At 47.0% G+C, this 14550-nt stretch overlaps 1 protein-coding gene across 1 annotated transcript; it reads left to right on the forward strand.

Annotated features, from left to right (window-relative positions):
• The first annotated feature begins 5333 nt into the window (after positions 1–5333).
• Positions 5334–5924, forward strand: LOC129325478 (serum amyloid P-component-like). The gene has a single exon (XM_054973151.1). The coding sequence runs from the start codon at positions 5334–5336 to the stop codon at positions 5922–5924; it is 591 nt and encodes a 196-aa protein (XP_054829126.1).
• Positions 5925–14550: the final 8626 nt, after the last annotated feature.

Genomic DNA, 14550 nt, shown 5'->3' on the forward strand with positions numbered 1-14550 from the left:
CAGTTTATCACTGTTCTGAGAGGGTTCATAATTTTCCAGCACATTCATTTATGTTGTTTACGAGGTCTGTAACACAAAGGAGTATTATTTTACTGTGTAGCGTTCTTCAAAGGCATCTGAGAATTTTGTGAGTGGATTACAGGACTTGAATAGTTGGTCTGTACAGATTGTTACCAAGGATGATGATTACGCTCTCAACTGGCAAATATCTCCTCCAGATTTGATCTGTCTGCTATGGAACAGACTCCACTGCGTGATCTTTTTGTTCCCTTAATTTCACTGTCGGCTTTTAAATACATATTTATTGACATGAGAGGCTTTGACGACCTCACCGGACATGATGCCACAACCAGCAGCTGTTTCCTGCTCCTCCCTTCTTATCGCATTATATATTGGATTGCATCGTCTACATACACAAACATATATTTCTGCATCACGTTCTCTATATCTCATCTCTTTACACTCTGGCTGTTTTCATACACACCCGAAAGATCGCGCGAAACTCACGGAACGAAGCGTCTTCCTAGCACCATTTCCCAGCACGATCCCTTTTCGTGGTGTGACTACGTCAGAAATTGCGCCATTAAATGGGATCGTGCTGGGAAATTGTGCTAAGAAGGCGCTTCGTTCCGTGAGTTTCACGTGATCTTCCGGAGGCTTTGGCCGTGTGGAAATGGCATCTCTCTCTCTCTCTCTCTCTCTCTCTCTCTCTCTCTCTCTCTCTCTCACACACACACACACACACACACACACACACACACACATATTGGTCCCTTGCATTAGACTTCCAATTTTTCCCATGCCATGCGCTCCTCCCTAGAAACCCAATGGTTTTTAAACCATGAAAGGATGTTGTCCGGAACAGGACCCTCCTGCCCTGGACTGGGCCCGACCAAGCCCTTCCCCAGCGTCGGGTCAGGCCGCACCGAGGCCCCCCCACCCGCCAGACCCCCCCCCCGCTCACCTCAAGGCCCGGGGAGGGCCAGGTCGAAGGAGCACCGACAGGCACGGCGGCGGAGCGACACCCGGGCGCGGCGCAGGCTGGGGGAAGTGGCGGGGCCAGAGAATGCTGCGCTGCCGCCGCCACCGCAGCCCGTGCTGACGAGCCTGGGGCCAGCGCGCCCGGCGGTGCCGGTGGCGGCAGGCCGGGAAGACCCGGGGAGGCCCTTGCCAGGGGAGCGGCCGACTGGGAGCATGGCGACTGGGCGGGCGAGGCCTATGCTGGGAAGGGAGAGGGCGCAGACGCGGGCAGCAGAAGGGAGGCGGGAGCAGCGCTGGGCCTGATTGGGGGGCGGATGGCTGGGAGGGCTCCCCAGTGTGACGAGGCTGACCCTGGCCGGGGAGGAGGAAAGGGGATTGGCAGGGAACTGGAAAGGGAGGAGGCTGGAGGAGGCAGATGGGTGGGAGAAAGAATGTGGGGACGGACAGGGGAAAGCACCAGTGATGGGGCTGACAGCAGAGCATGAGGCGGGGAGGAGGGAGAGCACGGTGACGGATTGGTAAGAAGGCAGGAAGCTGGTTAAGGTGGTAGTATAAAAGGGAGGAACCCGAGGACGCTGAGGAGGAGAAGTTGGCGGGGAGAGCGAGGACGGCGAGAGTGAGGAAGCGAGAGAGAGGGAACGGCCGTAGGCTCTCCAGGCAGCTGGTAGGAGGCAGAAGCCAGTGGCGAAACTGCTGCCCCTGCCCAGTCTGAGGCCGAGGGAGCTCCTTTGCCACCACTCCAGCGAGGCCCGAGGGCACGGCAGAGCAGGGGAGGGCGGCGGCGGGTAGGGCAGGGCCTCACAGATATACAGCACGGAGGGTCTAACTGCATTACGCTAGTTTCTGGGTCTGCTAGAGGGTCTAACTATGTGAAAACTCAGGACAGCCTCCACTCTCCTGGCTTTCCTCATATGATGCAAAACTGAATTATACAAAAAGGCTTTTTTACTCAGATAGGAGGGCTGTATTTTAAGGAGAGGGTCTCAGATGATCTGCTACTGAGGTGGGATTGGAACCATCAGGGCTTTTTTTCTGAGAAAAGAAGTGGTGGAACTCAGTGGGTTGCCCTCGGAGAAAAGGGCCACATGGCTGGTGGCCCCGCCCCCTGATCTCCAGACAGAGGGGAGTTGAGATTGCCCTCCGCGCCGAAGGCAATCTCAACTCCCCTCTGTCTGGAGATCAGGGGGCGGGGCCACCAGCCATGTGACCATTTTCAAGAGGTTCTGGAACTCCATTCCCCCATGTTCCCCCTGAAAAAAAGCCCTGGGAACCATAGACTTCACTACTATATTATATTGGATTCCTGCTAATGCTATGTCTTTGTGAACTTGTATCTATTCACCCTATGGCATTGTTTATCAATGTTCTTGATATTGACTGTCCTAATTTCACACTGCATAATCTGCCTTGGATCTCTCTCGACGTGCTATAGGACAGAAAGGCCTGGAGGGAGATGGTCTACGGAGTAGCCGAGGGTCGGACACGACTGTGTGGCTTGGATCGGATCGGAATCCGCCTTGAGTCTCTGTGAGAAAGGCAGACTATAAATGACAGAAGTAAAATAAAGAAATTAATTAATTAATTAAGAGGGGGCACGTCCATGATTTGATAAGAAAATGCTGGCACAACAAAGCCATAGCATCCAAAACATTTGACTGCTCTGTCCTGTTGAAACTTCCAACAAGAGTTTCAGGATCTGCCCTCCCACTGTTTTGTGATGGCCTTTGGTTGAAAGCAAATGAATGAACTTTCACTGAGTTCCCCTTGAACATCTATGAACAAAGAGACAGTTGCTTTATCTAAAGGGATCTTTATGAGGACCCCCTCACCAATAGACCTGTGTGAGCACTATTGAAGCTAAACACTTACACAGGAGGCAAAGTTTGCCTTGATAGACAAATGCCTTCTCACACATTTTAGAAGATTAGGCTGCAGGTCGACTTGGCCCTACATTGAAGAGAGAATGTTCTTTCCAATTTTCAATAGTTTCTCTTGTTTTCACTTCACTGTCAAGTACTAGCCTTGGAAAAAACAGTCTCCCGGGAAGGTTTTATACCCATAACAAAAGTATGGCTCCAGGAATTTAACATGTTTATACGACAGTGAGATTTTATTGTCCCGTCAATCAGGCCCGTTGGGTGCCACGTATCCTGGGGAATGTAATTCTGAAGAATTCTTTGTATTAACTTTTTGATCTTTCATTCTGTAAACAATTAGCATTAAGGGTATTTAAGATTCTCTGCTGTGACTGGTCTTCACACACATGATCCTAAAGAGAGGTGTTATGTGTCCAGGCTTATTCTGTAAACAATAAACCCATATTTCTTTTGTAATCACTGTGTCTTGGAGTCTTGAAATATATGTGGGTAAGTGGCAACAGAGGAACGTATAAATTGGCAGCAGAGTACTATTAAAAAATTTCCCTATCACTTTACACTAGAGATGGGCACAAACCAGGAAAAAAATGCACCATGCGGTTTGTGCGGTTCGTCACGTTTCATGAACCACAAACTTTCACAAACCTGCCCTGGTTCACGAATCAGTTCATTTTGATTCATGAAAATGTCTCTTCCAGGCCACCAAATCACTACTTCCAGGTCAGCAGAAGGTCTGCAGGAAGTCCATCCTGTGTTGCCTAGGAAACTGATTGATCGGCTCCAGGCTGTCTGCAGTGATGAACTGAAAAAGAACCAAACGAACCAGCCTAAAGTTCATGGCGGTTCATCAGAAATGGGATCTGACGAGCCACTGGTTCACAAACCACAAACCAGCCTGGTTCATCACGAATTTTGGTTCGTATTTCGGTTCATTCCATCTTTACTTTACACCCATCTAGATCAGTTCTGAAATTGTGCTCGGCAGCAGTTCTCCAGTGACTCAGGCAGAGAATGGCCCTTCTTGTCCCCCCTGCTCTTCTTTCTATCCTTTGTCTGCCAGGGAATGAACCTGGAACCTTCTGCATGTGAGACAGAGGCATTGCCACTGAGCTATGACCTTTCTTCAGGGCCCAGCTCCAGCCCCCACGCTTACATTCATGGAACAAAAGAACAAAATCAAAGCGGTTAAAAATGACTGACAGTAAAATTAAATGCCTAACACGGTTGTTAAAATAATCACAGCATAAAAGAGTATTAAAATAGTAAAACAACAGCCAAAAAAACTCCTCTTATTGGAAACAAGAGCAACCTTAAAACCAAGCAATCGATACCATACATAAATCATTACCAAGCACAGCTAAAATGCTAAAAGTGGCATTGAAGCATAAGAAAGGTCAAACACAATGGGGCAAATTTCCCAAACAAAGAGACTTAAGAAAAGGCTGGAGTTAGGGCTGCCAACTGCAGGTTGGGAAATAGGTGAAAATCTGGGGGTGCTCCCTGGGGAGGGTGGGGTTTGGGGAAAAGGGGGACCTCAGTGGGGTATAATGCCGTAGAATCCACCCTCCAAAGCCATATTCTCCAGGGAAACTGATTTCTGTCACCTGGAGATGGATTGTAATTCTGGGAAATCTCCAGGGTGGTTGGCAACTGTTGCTGGAGTAAACTAAACACTTTTTAAGTTGGTGCTGAAAATGCAATAGAGTCACATCCACTAAGCAGCTGGGAAGGGGAGTGGACAGCAGAGATGTTCCTGTATCAGAATGTAGGAATGTGGAGTCCCTGACAATTCTCATGTTACGTTTTCTTCATTCATAACAGTGCAATCTTTCACCCCCACCAAGTGACCTTATGACCAAAATATGTTCCCTGTTCCCAGACTTTAGAAGAAGCTTAGTGCTAAAGCACACGAGACGGATTACACGAGGACACTCCAGTGAAAGAAGATGCAATGTTCGCTGGGAAGTGTAGTTTGAATTTCACCTTTCTCTTCAAAGCCAGCTAGATCATTCTTAATTTCACCTCTCTACAGAGATGACAAAGATCTCTCTTCAGAGGGTTTGTTCATTTCCTCTTTGCCTCCCCAAAGGCTCTGTCAAACTATGCTTCCTGGCTAACATTGCGTCTTCCTTCACTTGAGCGTCCTCGTGTAATTCATCTCGTGTAGTTTAGCTCTTCGTCATTACCTGCTCAATCACAGAAATATGTTGACAATTCCATGAGGAGTTATCAACATTTTCTACCGCTCCTGTGTGGATAGTAAAAATACCAAGAGATGTAAAGCTAGAAAAATTTGAGGGTGAGGGGTGGGGTACAAAATGCCATACCACCACCAACTCTCCTCAAAATTCTAAGGTTTGGAAACTTTTCAGGCCATAGTTGGAATCAGAACGCTAGATCAGATGTTCTCAACTCACAGGGCTCTTCTCCTAGACTTACTCTCTCCGTGTTTTAATTTTCACAGACCTGAATGGGATGTCCTTTATTTTCCCTGAAGAGGGTGACTCCTACGTTACTCTGAAGTCTGTCCAAGGAATTACCCTTCAAAACTTCACCATATGCCTGAGATGTTTCACCAACTTGTTCAAGCAGTACGCCCTTTTCTCTTCTGCCACCAAAGACCAGGACAGAGACATCGTTATTTATAAGCGTTACACTGGGCGGGGAGAATATCCACAGTATGTTGTCTGCATTGGGGGGAAAGAGGTGGTCTTCAGAGTTCCAGATTCCTTTCTGCGCTGGCAGTCCAGCTGCGTCACCTGGGACTCAGAGACAGGGGTGATCACTCTCTGGGTGGACGGCTACACCCTGGCAAGGAGAGTTGTGCAGAAGGGTTATTTCATTGAAACCAACGGTCTGGTTATATTGGGGAAATACAATTTCTGTTCACCGTACGGTAGCACAGCAACATTCTTCAGTGGGGAGATTAAAGATGTATACATGTGGAATGTCACCATCTCTGTGATGGATCTGACTATGACCTCCTGGGACTCCCAGTCTGTGTCTCCCATCATCAACTGGAGAGACCTGCAGTTTGAGATTACGGGCAATGTGACCCTTATCTGACCATGAGCAGAAACACAGCCTTGGCTTCCTCCTTCCCCATTGCTCCATGTTTTTAAATCCTTTGCTATTCTCTGTCCAGCACTGGGAATACCTACTGCCATCTCCTCAACTGCTTCCCATTCCCTTGCTACTGGACTCTTTTCTATTTTGTGACTACAGACTAACACGGCTAACTCCTCTGGTTCTATGGCCATGGAAAGCACCACATTCAGCCGAATGGAGAGGAAATCCATCAACCTCATGAAGAAACTGGAATAAATACAAACAGATGTTGCATCTACTCCCCCTCTCCCCTCTCCACCTATATATCTGACCAGTTTCGTCTTACCCTTCATGCATCTGACGAAGAGAACTGTGATTCTCGAAAGCTTACGCTACAGTAAAGTTGGTTAGTCTTAAAGGTGCCACTGGACTCTTTTCTATCTCATTCCCTTGCTGAAACCAGTCTGCTCACTCCTGCCCAGTGCAGTCACTCATCGTTCCAACTATGAGATACCGCTTTCCAAAACCCTGCTCTGTTCTCTTTCTGCACGTGGCACACATCCCTAGCTCTGAATGTCTATGCTGCAACCTATCTTTCTGCCCTTATTTCCCCAAATATCCCTGGCCTTTGGAGAAATCTCTGCTGGATCAGACCAATGGCCCATCTAGTCCTTTGTTACACAGTGGCTGACCAGTTATTCTGGAGGGCCAGCAACGTGGCAGAGAGGCCTTCCCCTGAAGTTGCCTCCTGGCACTGGTATACCGAGGTTGACTGCTGCTCAATGTGGAGGTTCCCTTTACTTACTTCGGCAAGTACCTACTGATAACACCACTCTCCAAGAATCTGTCTAGTCTCCTTTTAAAACAGTCTGTGCCTGTGACCATCACTATATCCTCTGGCAGTGAATTCCACGCTCATTGGGTAATTTTTTTTTTATTTATGGCATTTATAAATATTTATATCTAGCAAAAAAGCCCGTTGTAGGAAAAAATACAACAGACTCTAGAAAGCTGGGGAGGGGTGGCAGGTGGGACAGGCTGGGGCAGGCTGAGAGGCTGGGTGGGGGCTGGGGAGGGCTAGCAGGCAGGGGACGGCGGGCAGGTGGGGCCTGAGGAGGACTGACGGAGGGGGAGCTGAGGACCGTGGCTTTGGAGGTCAGCAGGTGACTCGCCCTTGTCTTCCCCCGCCGGCTCCAACGGGGCTGCTTAGGGTGGCCAGCGGCTTGCCCCTCCTGCCCCTTGCCCAGCTCAAGTGGGGCTGGGGAGAACTGATGGGGGGAGCTGGGGATCGGGCTTTGGAGGTCAGCAGGGGGCTCACCTTCCCCTCTCTGGCTCAAAGAGGACTTCGGAGGGCAATGGGTGCCTTGCCCTTCTCACCCATCTGCGTCTCAGGAGGGGACAGGGAGGGCAGCAGGCAACTCACCCTTCCCGTCCCTTGCCCGGCTCAAGCGGGTCCGGGGAAGGCGGTGGGTGGCTCGCCCTTCCCATCCCTTGCCTGGCTCAAGTAGGGCTGGGTAGGTCACGAGTGGCTTGGCCATCTTCTGAACATGGGACTAAACATTGTAAACCATACTTCTGAACATGGAGCAGGGGTCACTGGGGTGTGCGTGGGGGTAGTTGTGAATTTCCTGCATTGTGCAGGGGGTTGGACTAGATGACCCTGGAGGTCCCTTCCAACCCTATGATTAAGCCCCGGCTGCAAAAAGAATAAGGGATCTTTTGGCACAGATTTCTGTGGTTTCTGATTGCACCACAAAGGTAACAGAAATCTGACTCTTTTCCCCTCCTCGTCTTTTTTTCCTCTAAAGAGCTCAAGGTCACCCTGTTTTCACTACAGCCCTTGCAAGGTAGGTTAGACTGAGAATGAATGGTCGCCCACTCAGGGCCAAGCTAGAGGTGCTGGCTTTTACAGAGTTGGCTCTGAGTTCCCCAGACCCAACTCAGGTTTCTGCAGTCGTACAGCAGTTCAAAAGTAAATGGCTGTTAACAAATAAAAGAGAGCCCAAATGGCCTCAGAATACCTCCACAAGAGAAGGAGGAACTTCTCCTTCCCCCCTCAAGCCATTTCCCCGTGTCACTATAGCATAAGAGGAGTTTCCCCCCTCTGTTTTTACTGCTCCACGTGCACAGAATACTCCATGTGGAGCAAAAAATAACCCAGGGGAAATACTCCCTCTCCTGCTATTTTGACAGGGGGAAATGCCTTGAGGGAGGAGGGAGGAACCCCTCCTCCCTCCACAGATGCATTCTGAAGTGTTGGCAGTTGCAGCAGTTATTAGATATAACAATAATAAGTTTGCAAAGTAGCAGAGTTTGATAATAGCACAGTGGAAATAAGTAGACAGACTTCTGTGATTCTAGCTCTATAAAAATACTTTACTACATAATAAGGTAAAAAGGGTACATTTGATAGGAAAAACAACAAACCGTTTCTGACTACATCTTGATAGTCTCAGCTAGGTACTAGAGAGAGAAAAGCTTAGACTGCATGGTCTAGTGAAGTAGTAGTAGTGTAGAAGAAGATGACGACTAGACAAAGAGCAATAAAACCTTAGTATATGTTGCTAGCTAATTGCCCCCCAATAAACTGGCTCATCCAATAGACAATCCTGGATTCCCTCATTAAGACTAAAGACTCCCACTTTCTCTGGCGGGAACTTCTCTCGAGGCCTAAGTGGTCCTATGCTAACTAGCTATCTGACTAAACAAACAGAACAACAATTTGCAGAGAAGTTAGCCGTGTTAGTCTGTGGTAGCAAAATCAAAAAGAGTCCAGTAGCACCTTTAAGACTAACCAATTTTATTTTAGCATAAGCTTTCGAGAATCAAGTTCTCTTCGTCAGATGCCTGATACTGACGAAGAGAACTTGATTCTCGAAAGCTTATGCTAAAATAAAATTGGTTAGTCTTAAAGGTGCTACTGGACTCTTTTTGATAGAACAACAATTTAACTCTTTCACGACTGAGCGTAGGACACTTGCACAGATTCCAACATGAAGCCATTTTGGCTCTCCTTTATTTTTAACAACGACTTCCCAAAACTGCAGTGTAGCTGCTGGGAACCTGAGTGGTGTCTCCCCAACTCTTTAAAAACCTGCACGTCTACCTTGGCCTTTGGTTGCATTGCCAAGTGCCCAAACGAAACAGGAGTCCAGCAGCGCCTTCAAGACTAGCAAAATTTTTTCCAGCATAACTGTTTGTGAGCTCACATCAACAGATGCAAAAGGGATTTGAACTTGAGTCTCTCTGGTCTTAGGACAGTGTTCTACTACACCACACAGACTCTGGTTAGAAATCCAGAACTGGCCATGAGATCAGTTTTTCCTTTGTAGAAGAGCACAACAGTGTGATCTGTGGACAAGAGCCATAAGGAGACACATTGAGTGACCATGGTGACAGCTGCATTCTTTCCAACAGAGAGCCAAGCTACAAGTGACGCCTGACACAGGTTGGACACTTGTCAGCTTCCCTCAAGTTTTGATGGGAAATGTAGGCGTCTTGGTTTTACAGCTTGGCTCTCCATTACAGCTGCAAAACCAGGATGCCTACATTTCCCATCAAAACTTGAGGGAAGCTGACAAGTGTCCAACCTGTGTCAGGCGTCACTTGTAGCTTGGCTCTCAGTCATGAATAGGAAAGCAGGATGGGTGCGGATTTCTCTTCTAGCAGATACTGTGCTGGGGTTTTGTCTCCCCGGTGCACACATGTAGAAATTGCTTCTCTGTGTAGAATATGGTCTATTGCATTTCTTGGAGTGCCAATATGGTGTACTGGGATATTGTCGGATCTGGATCTAGGAGACCCAGGGACAAATCCCCATTCTGCTATGGAGGCTTGTTGGGTGACCTTGGGTCAGTCACACACATTCTGCCTAGCCTACCTCAAAGGGTTGCCGGGAGGATTAATTGGAGAGGAGAATAATGTAATCTGCTTTGGGTTCCCGCTGGATAGTAAGCCGGGATGTAAAGTACAATGTGCATTTGGAATATCTTTTTCTTCCCACTGATGAAGTCCCTCTATCAGATGGAAAATAGTTTGTGGGTCCAAAGGTTTGCAATTCCACCATACTGTGATTGTGGCGTCAAAGGATTTGCACACCCAAATTGATTGCAATGGGAGGGGTGAATGCACGGATATCTAACACAATGAAGAGAAGAAATAAGAATAGTTCAAAGGTTCCCCGTTTTTAAAATTTCAGATCCCAGAAGTTCTCCTTCGGGGACTCAGTGTACAATCTACTCTTCTTTTTAGAGTCGCATTAGAGAATCTGTGCACCCACAGAACTCAACATTTCAGGACTGAAACCTTTTGCAAGGACTTGGGTGTGCTTTCTGCTCGGGGGTAATGGAATTGCACACCCACAGACTCCCTCCTCCAGTTTTTCCCCCTGGTGTCCATGGTTTCCACCGGCACCAAGGAGACAAGAACTATGTGATACATCAGAGGACTGAACACAACACATTCGACAAGAGATGATAGGAGTGGAACACAAGGAGTAGCCCGAGAACACAATCAGAACAGAACTGTGGGGGATAGGGGGTGCAGGATCTGAAGCGCATTCCATTATGCTGTCAAGAGTAATATTTTCATTCACACCCGCTAGCAATATTTTAAAAGGGTGATGATGTCGCTTGTAAATGTCACAGGTCTCTGCATTGGTCGGTAGACAATAGTTGCTGTGTTGATCGCAACTGCTTCCGCCCAACTGAGTTCCTGCAGTTCATATGTTTGCATTCTCCTGTGCCAATAAAGCCTTCATTTTCACCCCTTTTAATCTCTGAAATACTTGCAGCCCAGATGGGAATGATACAGACTTTCTCTTGGCCTGATCAAGAGACACAAGAAGGAAGATTTTACATTTCCTATTGCCAAAGGTGGAGGGTGTGAAACACCTTCTGGTCAGAATGAGGGATTATGTTGACAGGAAAGTTGGTTTCTAAACACAGGTTAAGATTGGCCCCCTTGCCCCGTCTGTCCCAAATTTTGTACTATCAGAAGGTTCTCTTACATTGTGCTCTAGTGAAAGATGCTTATTCCAAAAGGTTGTTTTGACACAACACGAGCATGGTGGCGCCAGCTTTCCCTTGCTTTCCCTCCATGGCAAATCCAATGCATATAAGAAACTAGAATGCAAATAGTAAAGAGAATCACAACTAAAAGCTAACAAGAAAATCTAAATTGTGAATACTAACTAAGAACCACAAGTAAAGAAGTATATAAGCTGTGATGTCAATGATAAAATAAAGTTTTTAACCATATATATTGTATGTAATTAATTTCTTGTTATATACATAAACACTATTTCATTTATACAATACATACATCAGAGAACACACATTTGTACAAAATTAGTTAGTTTCATCATTATTATAAGCCAGCCTCCAGGAAGATAGTAAAAGGGTATCCACTTTGGAAAGAGTAAGTTACAACAATAAAGTGTTGGTGCAATCCAATTTATCAATACATTCTTAATAAATAAATTATTGCACTAGCCCAAGAACAGTATTTCAAAGTCCAAAGGGTCTATAGCAGCAGGAAAAGGAACTAAATTCTTAAAGTGCCGAAGCTCATAGGATCCAGTCATAAAATATTTAAAAGGTATGTCCAAAAATCTTAACTGTTGTTGTGGAATCCCAAGATGGTCCATGCGGTTTCTTTGAAGAGAAGATTTCAAAAGCAACCACAATGGGTAATCCAGTGCATTTTCCCCATTTCCAATTTTTTTTCCAAAGTAGTCACAATAATACTGGTGTTTGTTCAAGGTCTTGAGAATAGTATCCTCATTTCGCTCACACAAGAGGCTGAGGGAGTTTTCACGATTTAGGTTTTCTTGTTATAAGAAACTAGAAGACAACCAGCTGCTCAATCCAAATTCAGCCCCGGGCTGCTGTAGCATAGTGGTTAAGTTGTTGGGCTAGAAAGCAGCACTCTGCTGGTTCAAATCCCATGACTGTCATGAGCTCAGCAGGCAGCCATGGTTAAAGCCACTCCTCTCAGCCACAGCTCCCCAGCCGTATTGTTGGGATAATAATAACTCTGACTTAGAATAATAGAATCACGAGTCATAGAGTTGGAAGGTACCTCCAGGGTCATCTAATCCAACCCTGTGCACAATGCAGGAAATTCACAACTACCTCTCTCCCTTTGTTCACCTCTCTGAGCAGGACCCTAATCTGTCTAGATGAGCAGTACAGAATTATTAATTTTAAACAATTTGTTGGCTCCACCAAGGGCTTCTCCTCTGCAGGCTGCTGCAGCTTGTGATCAACATGGTATTAATCATTCATTAATTTAGTCAGGGTATTTATATGCTGTCTCTCCCATGTCCTTCTTGACCTGTTCTGGAACCTGAGGTCTTCCACGGGCCAAGTGACTAGAAACTAGAATGTGGTTTCAGTTGAACCCAAGAAAAAACTTTACATGGACCCATCCATTGAATTAGCTAAACCACACCATCATATTGTATGCAACTGCATTTCCTTCTTAGAGCTTTTTCCTGCTGCAGTTTGAGAAATACTAACTTGCAATGCCCAGCTGCCAGTTGAACTGAGGCTAGCGCCATCTCCCCAAGAGCCCTTCTCTGTCTAGATCCTAATCTGAGAGTCTCCATACACAAGACATCTTACGCGAGAACGCTCAAGTGTAGGGAGACACAATGCTAGCTGGGAGGCGTGGTTTAAAAAGACAGAATCTGTCAATTTCACCTCTCTGCAGAGCTAACAAAGATAGAGGGATTATGTCACGGGCCAGGCTCGCCCAAGCTGGTAGTCCCAAATCTAAGCCCTCTCACGAAAGCCCAGAGGGCATCCAAGGTACAAAAGCCAAGTCCAGTGTGTGGTAAGTGCACAAGGTAAACACCAGGAGTGAGTCCAGAGCCCAAACACCAGGTCCAGTCCAGTCCAGTCCAGTCCAGTCCAGTCCAGTCCAGTCCAGTCCAGTCCAAGGTCAGTTACCAACAGCATCCGCTCCAAAGGCAGGCCCAAGCAAAGCACACACCATAACTGCAGGTAGTTTGACACTTTGCTTCCACACCTGGCAGGTCCCTCAGCTCAGCTTTTATAGCAAGGTGTGAATTGCAGCCAGCTGCTGGGGCTCCATCCTACTGCTATTCATCATTGCTCTCCAGCAGCTGGCATCGGTTCAGGAGACGAGCACTGTGCTGCCTCTCCTGCAGCTCCAGCCTCTGCCTTTGTCTGTGGCGTTCTTTAGGCGTGGACAAACCTGGGGGTGGGGGTGGAAGCCCCTGGCTGGGCTTCCCCTGTGGTGCTGACAGTCCCTGAGTGAGCTTCCCCTGTGGAAGTCCCTGGCTGAGCTTCCCCTGTGGTGCTGGGGCTGGAGAGTACTGGTGGCTCTGCCTCAGCTGCTGGCTGTAAGCTCCGATTAGCCAGCAGCAGCAGCTCCTGATTACCACCCTCTGCTGAGTCAGGGCCAGCTACATGGAGCTCCTCTTCTCCTGAGGAGTCCTGGCTGGCTACATGAAGCCCCTCTCCTCCTGAGGAGTCCTCGCTCTCACTGAGCCCAGACTGGGCCATGGCAGTTTGTTAATTTCCTCTTCGCCTCCTGGAAGGCTCTGTCAGGCAAACAGGAAATTAACAAACCCTCTGAGGAGCAATCTTTGCCTGCTCTGTATAGAGGTGAAATTGACAGCTTTCAGCTCTTTTTTAAACTACAGTTCCCAGCTAAAATTGCGTCTCTCTACACTTAAGCATTCTTGTTTAAGATGTCTCATGTTGAGAGACTCTCTGTTAAAAGTTCCTAGGGTATTTGCATCTCAAGAAGAAGAAAAACTACATTTCCCAGAAACCATGGCATCTGGGAAACCAGGGTTCCAAAGCTGAAGATGCCAAGGAAAGATGGAGAGAAGAGAAGCCTCTTAGAGAGAAGCCACCAGTAAAATCTTCCTCCTTGGTGCTGCCACCAGCAGGCCAGGCCATATATAATAACATATGTGGAAAGTGACCAACATATTCAGAAATTACATGACATGCGTGATGATATCATCTGGAATGTAAAGAGGCTTGGAAACATGAAGTTATCCCCATCTTCAAAATTTGGAAGAAGAAACATCAATTCTGCAATGATCCAGGGGAGATTCACCCACCATTAATCGCAGCAGTTGTTTCTCCTATATAAATGAATAAAGACTTGGAGGCCCTTAAAGGTTCCCCCTTTATTGATGTGGTGAGTTGTAAACTGGAACTGGAAACATTTTATTTTATTTTATTGCATATCCATGTTGTTAGCGTATCTTGTCCAAATAACATTTGTTATGGCAACTGGCCAAGAAAAATAATCCAGACTAATTTGTTTTCTTCTTTGGGCTCAGCATGTCCTTCCATCCTCCAGTATCTTAACTTTCCTGAGATCATCTTATTAGCAAATAGCAATTAATGAAGGGGAGGTCCTAATGGCAAAGTTGCTAACTAAAATCAAAGCTTCTCATAGATATTGGCCAAGTTGGCCTGGATGCTTCTAACTAGAGATGGGCACGATCCGCATTACGATCCAAAAAACCCCACGATAATGGCGATTGCGCGATCGTGACTCAGTGGATCGTGATCGGCCACAGCCAACGATCCAGCGATCGGGAGGGGGCTGGATCGGGGCTGGATCATGCTCGGATCGGGAAGCCAGACACTCAGGC

This window comes from Eublepharis macularius, chromosome 1 (genome assembly GCF_028583425.1).
Source record: "Eublepharis macularius isolate TG4126 chromosome 1, MPM_Emac_v1.0, whole genome shotgun sequence".
In the NCBI taxonomy this organism is placed as follows: domain Eukaryota; kingdom Metazoa; phylum Chordata; class Lepidosauria; order Squamata; family Eublepharidae; genus Eublepharis; species Eublepharis macularius.

Excerpts from the sequence above, each read along its gene's own strand:
- LOC129325478 (XM_054973151.1), top strand. The coding sequence starts at position 5,334 with ATGTCCTTTATTTTCCCTGAAGAGGGTGACTCCTACGTTACTCTGAAG.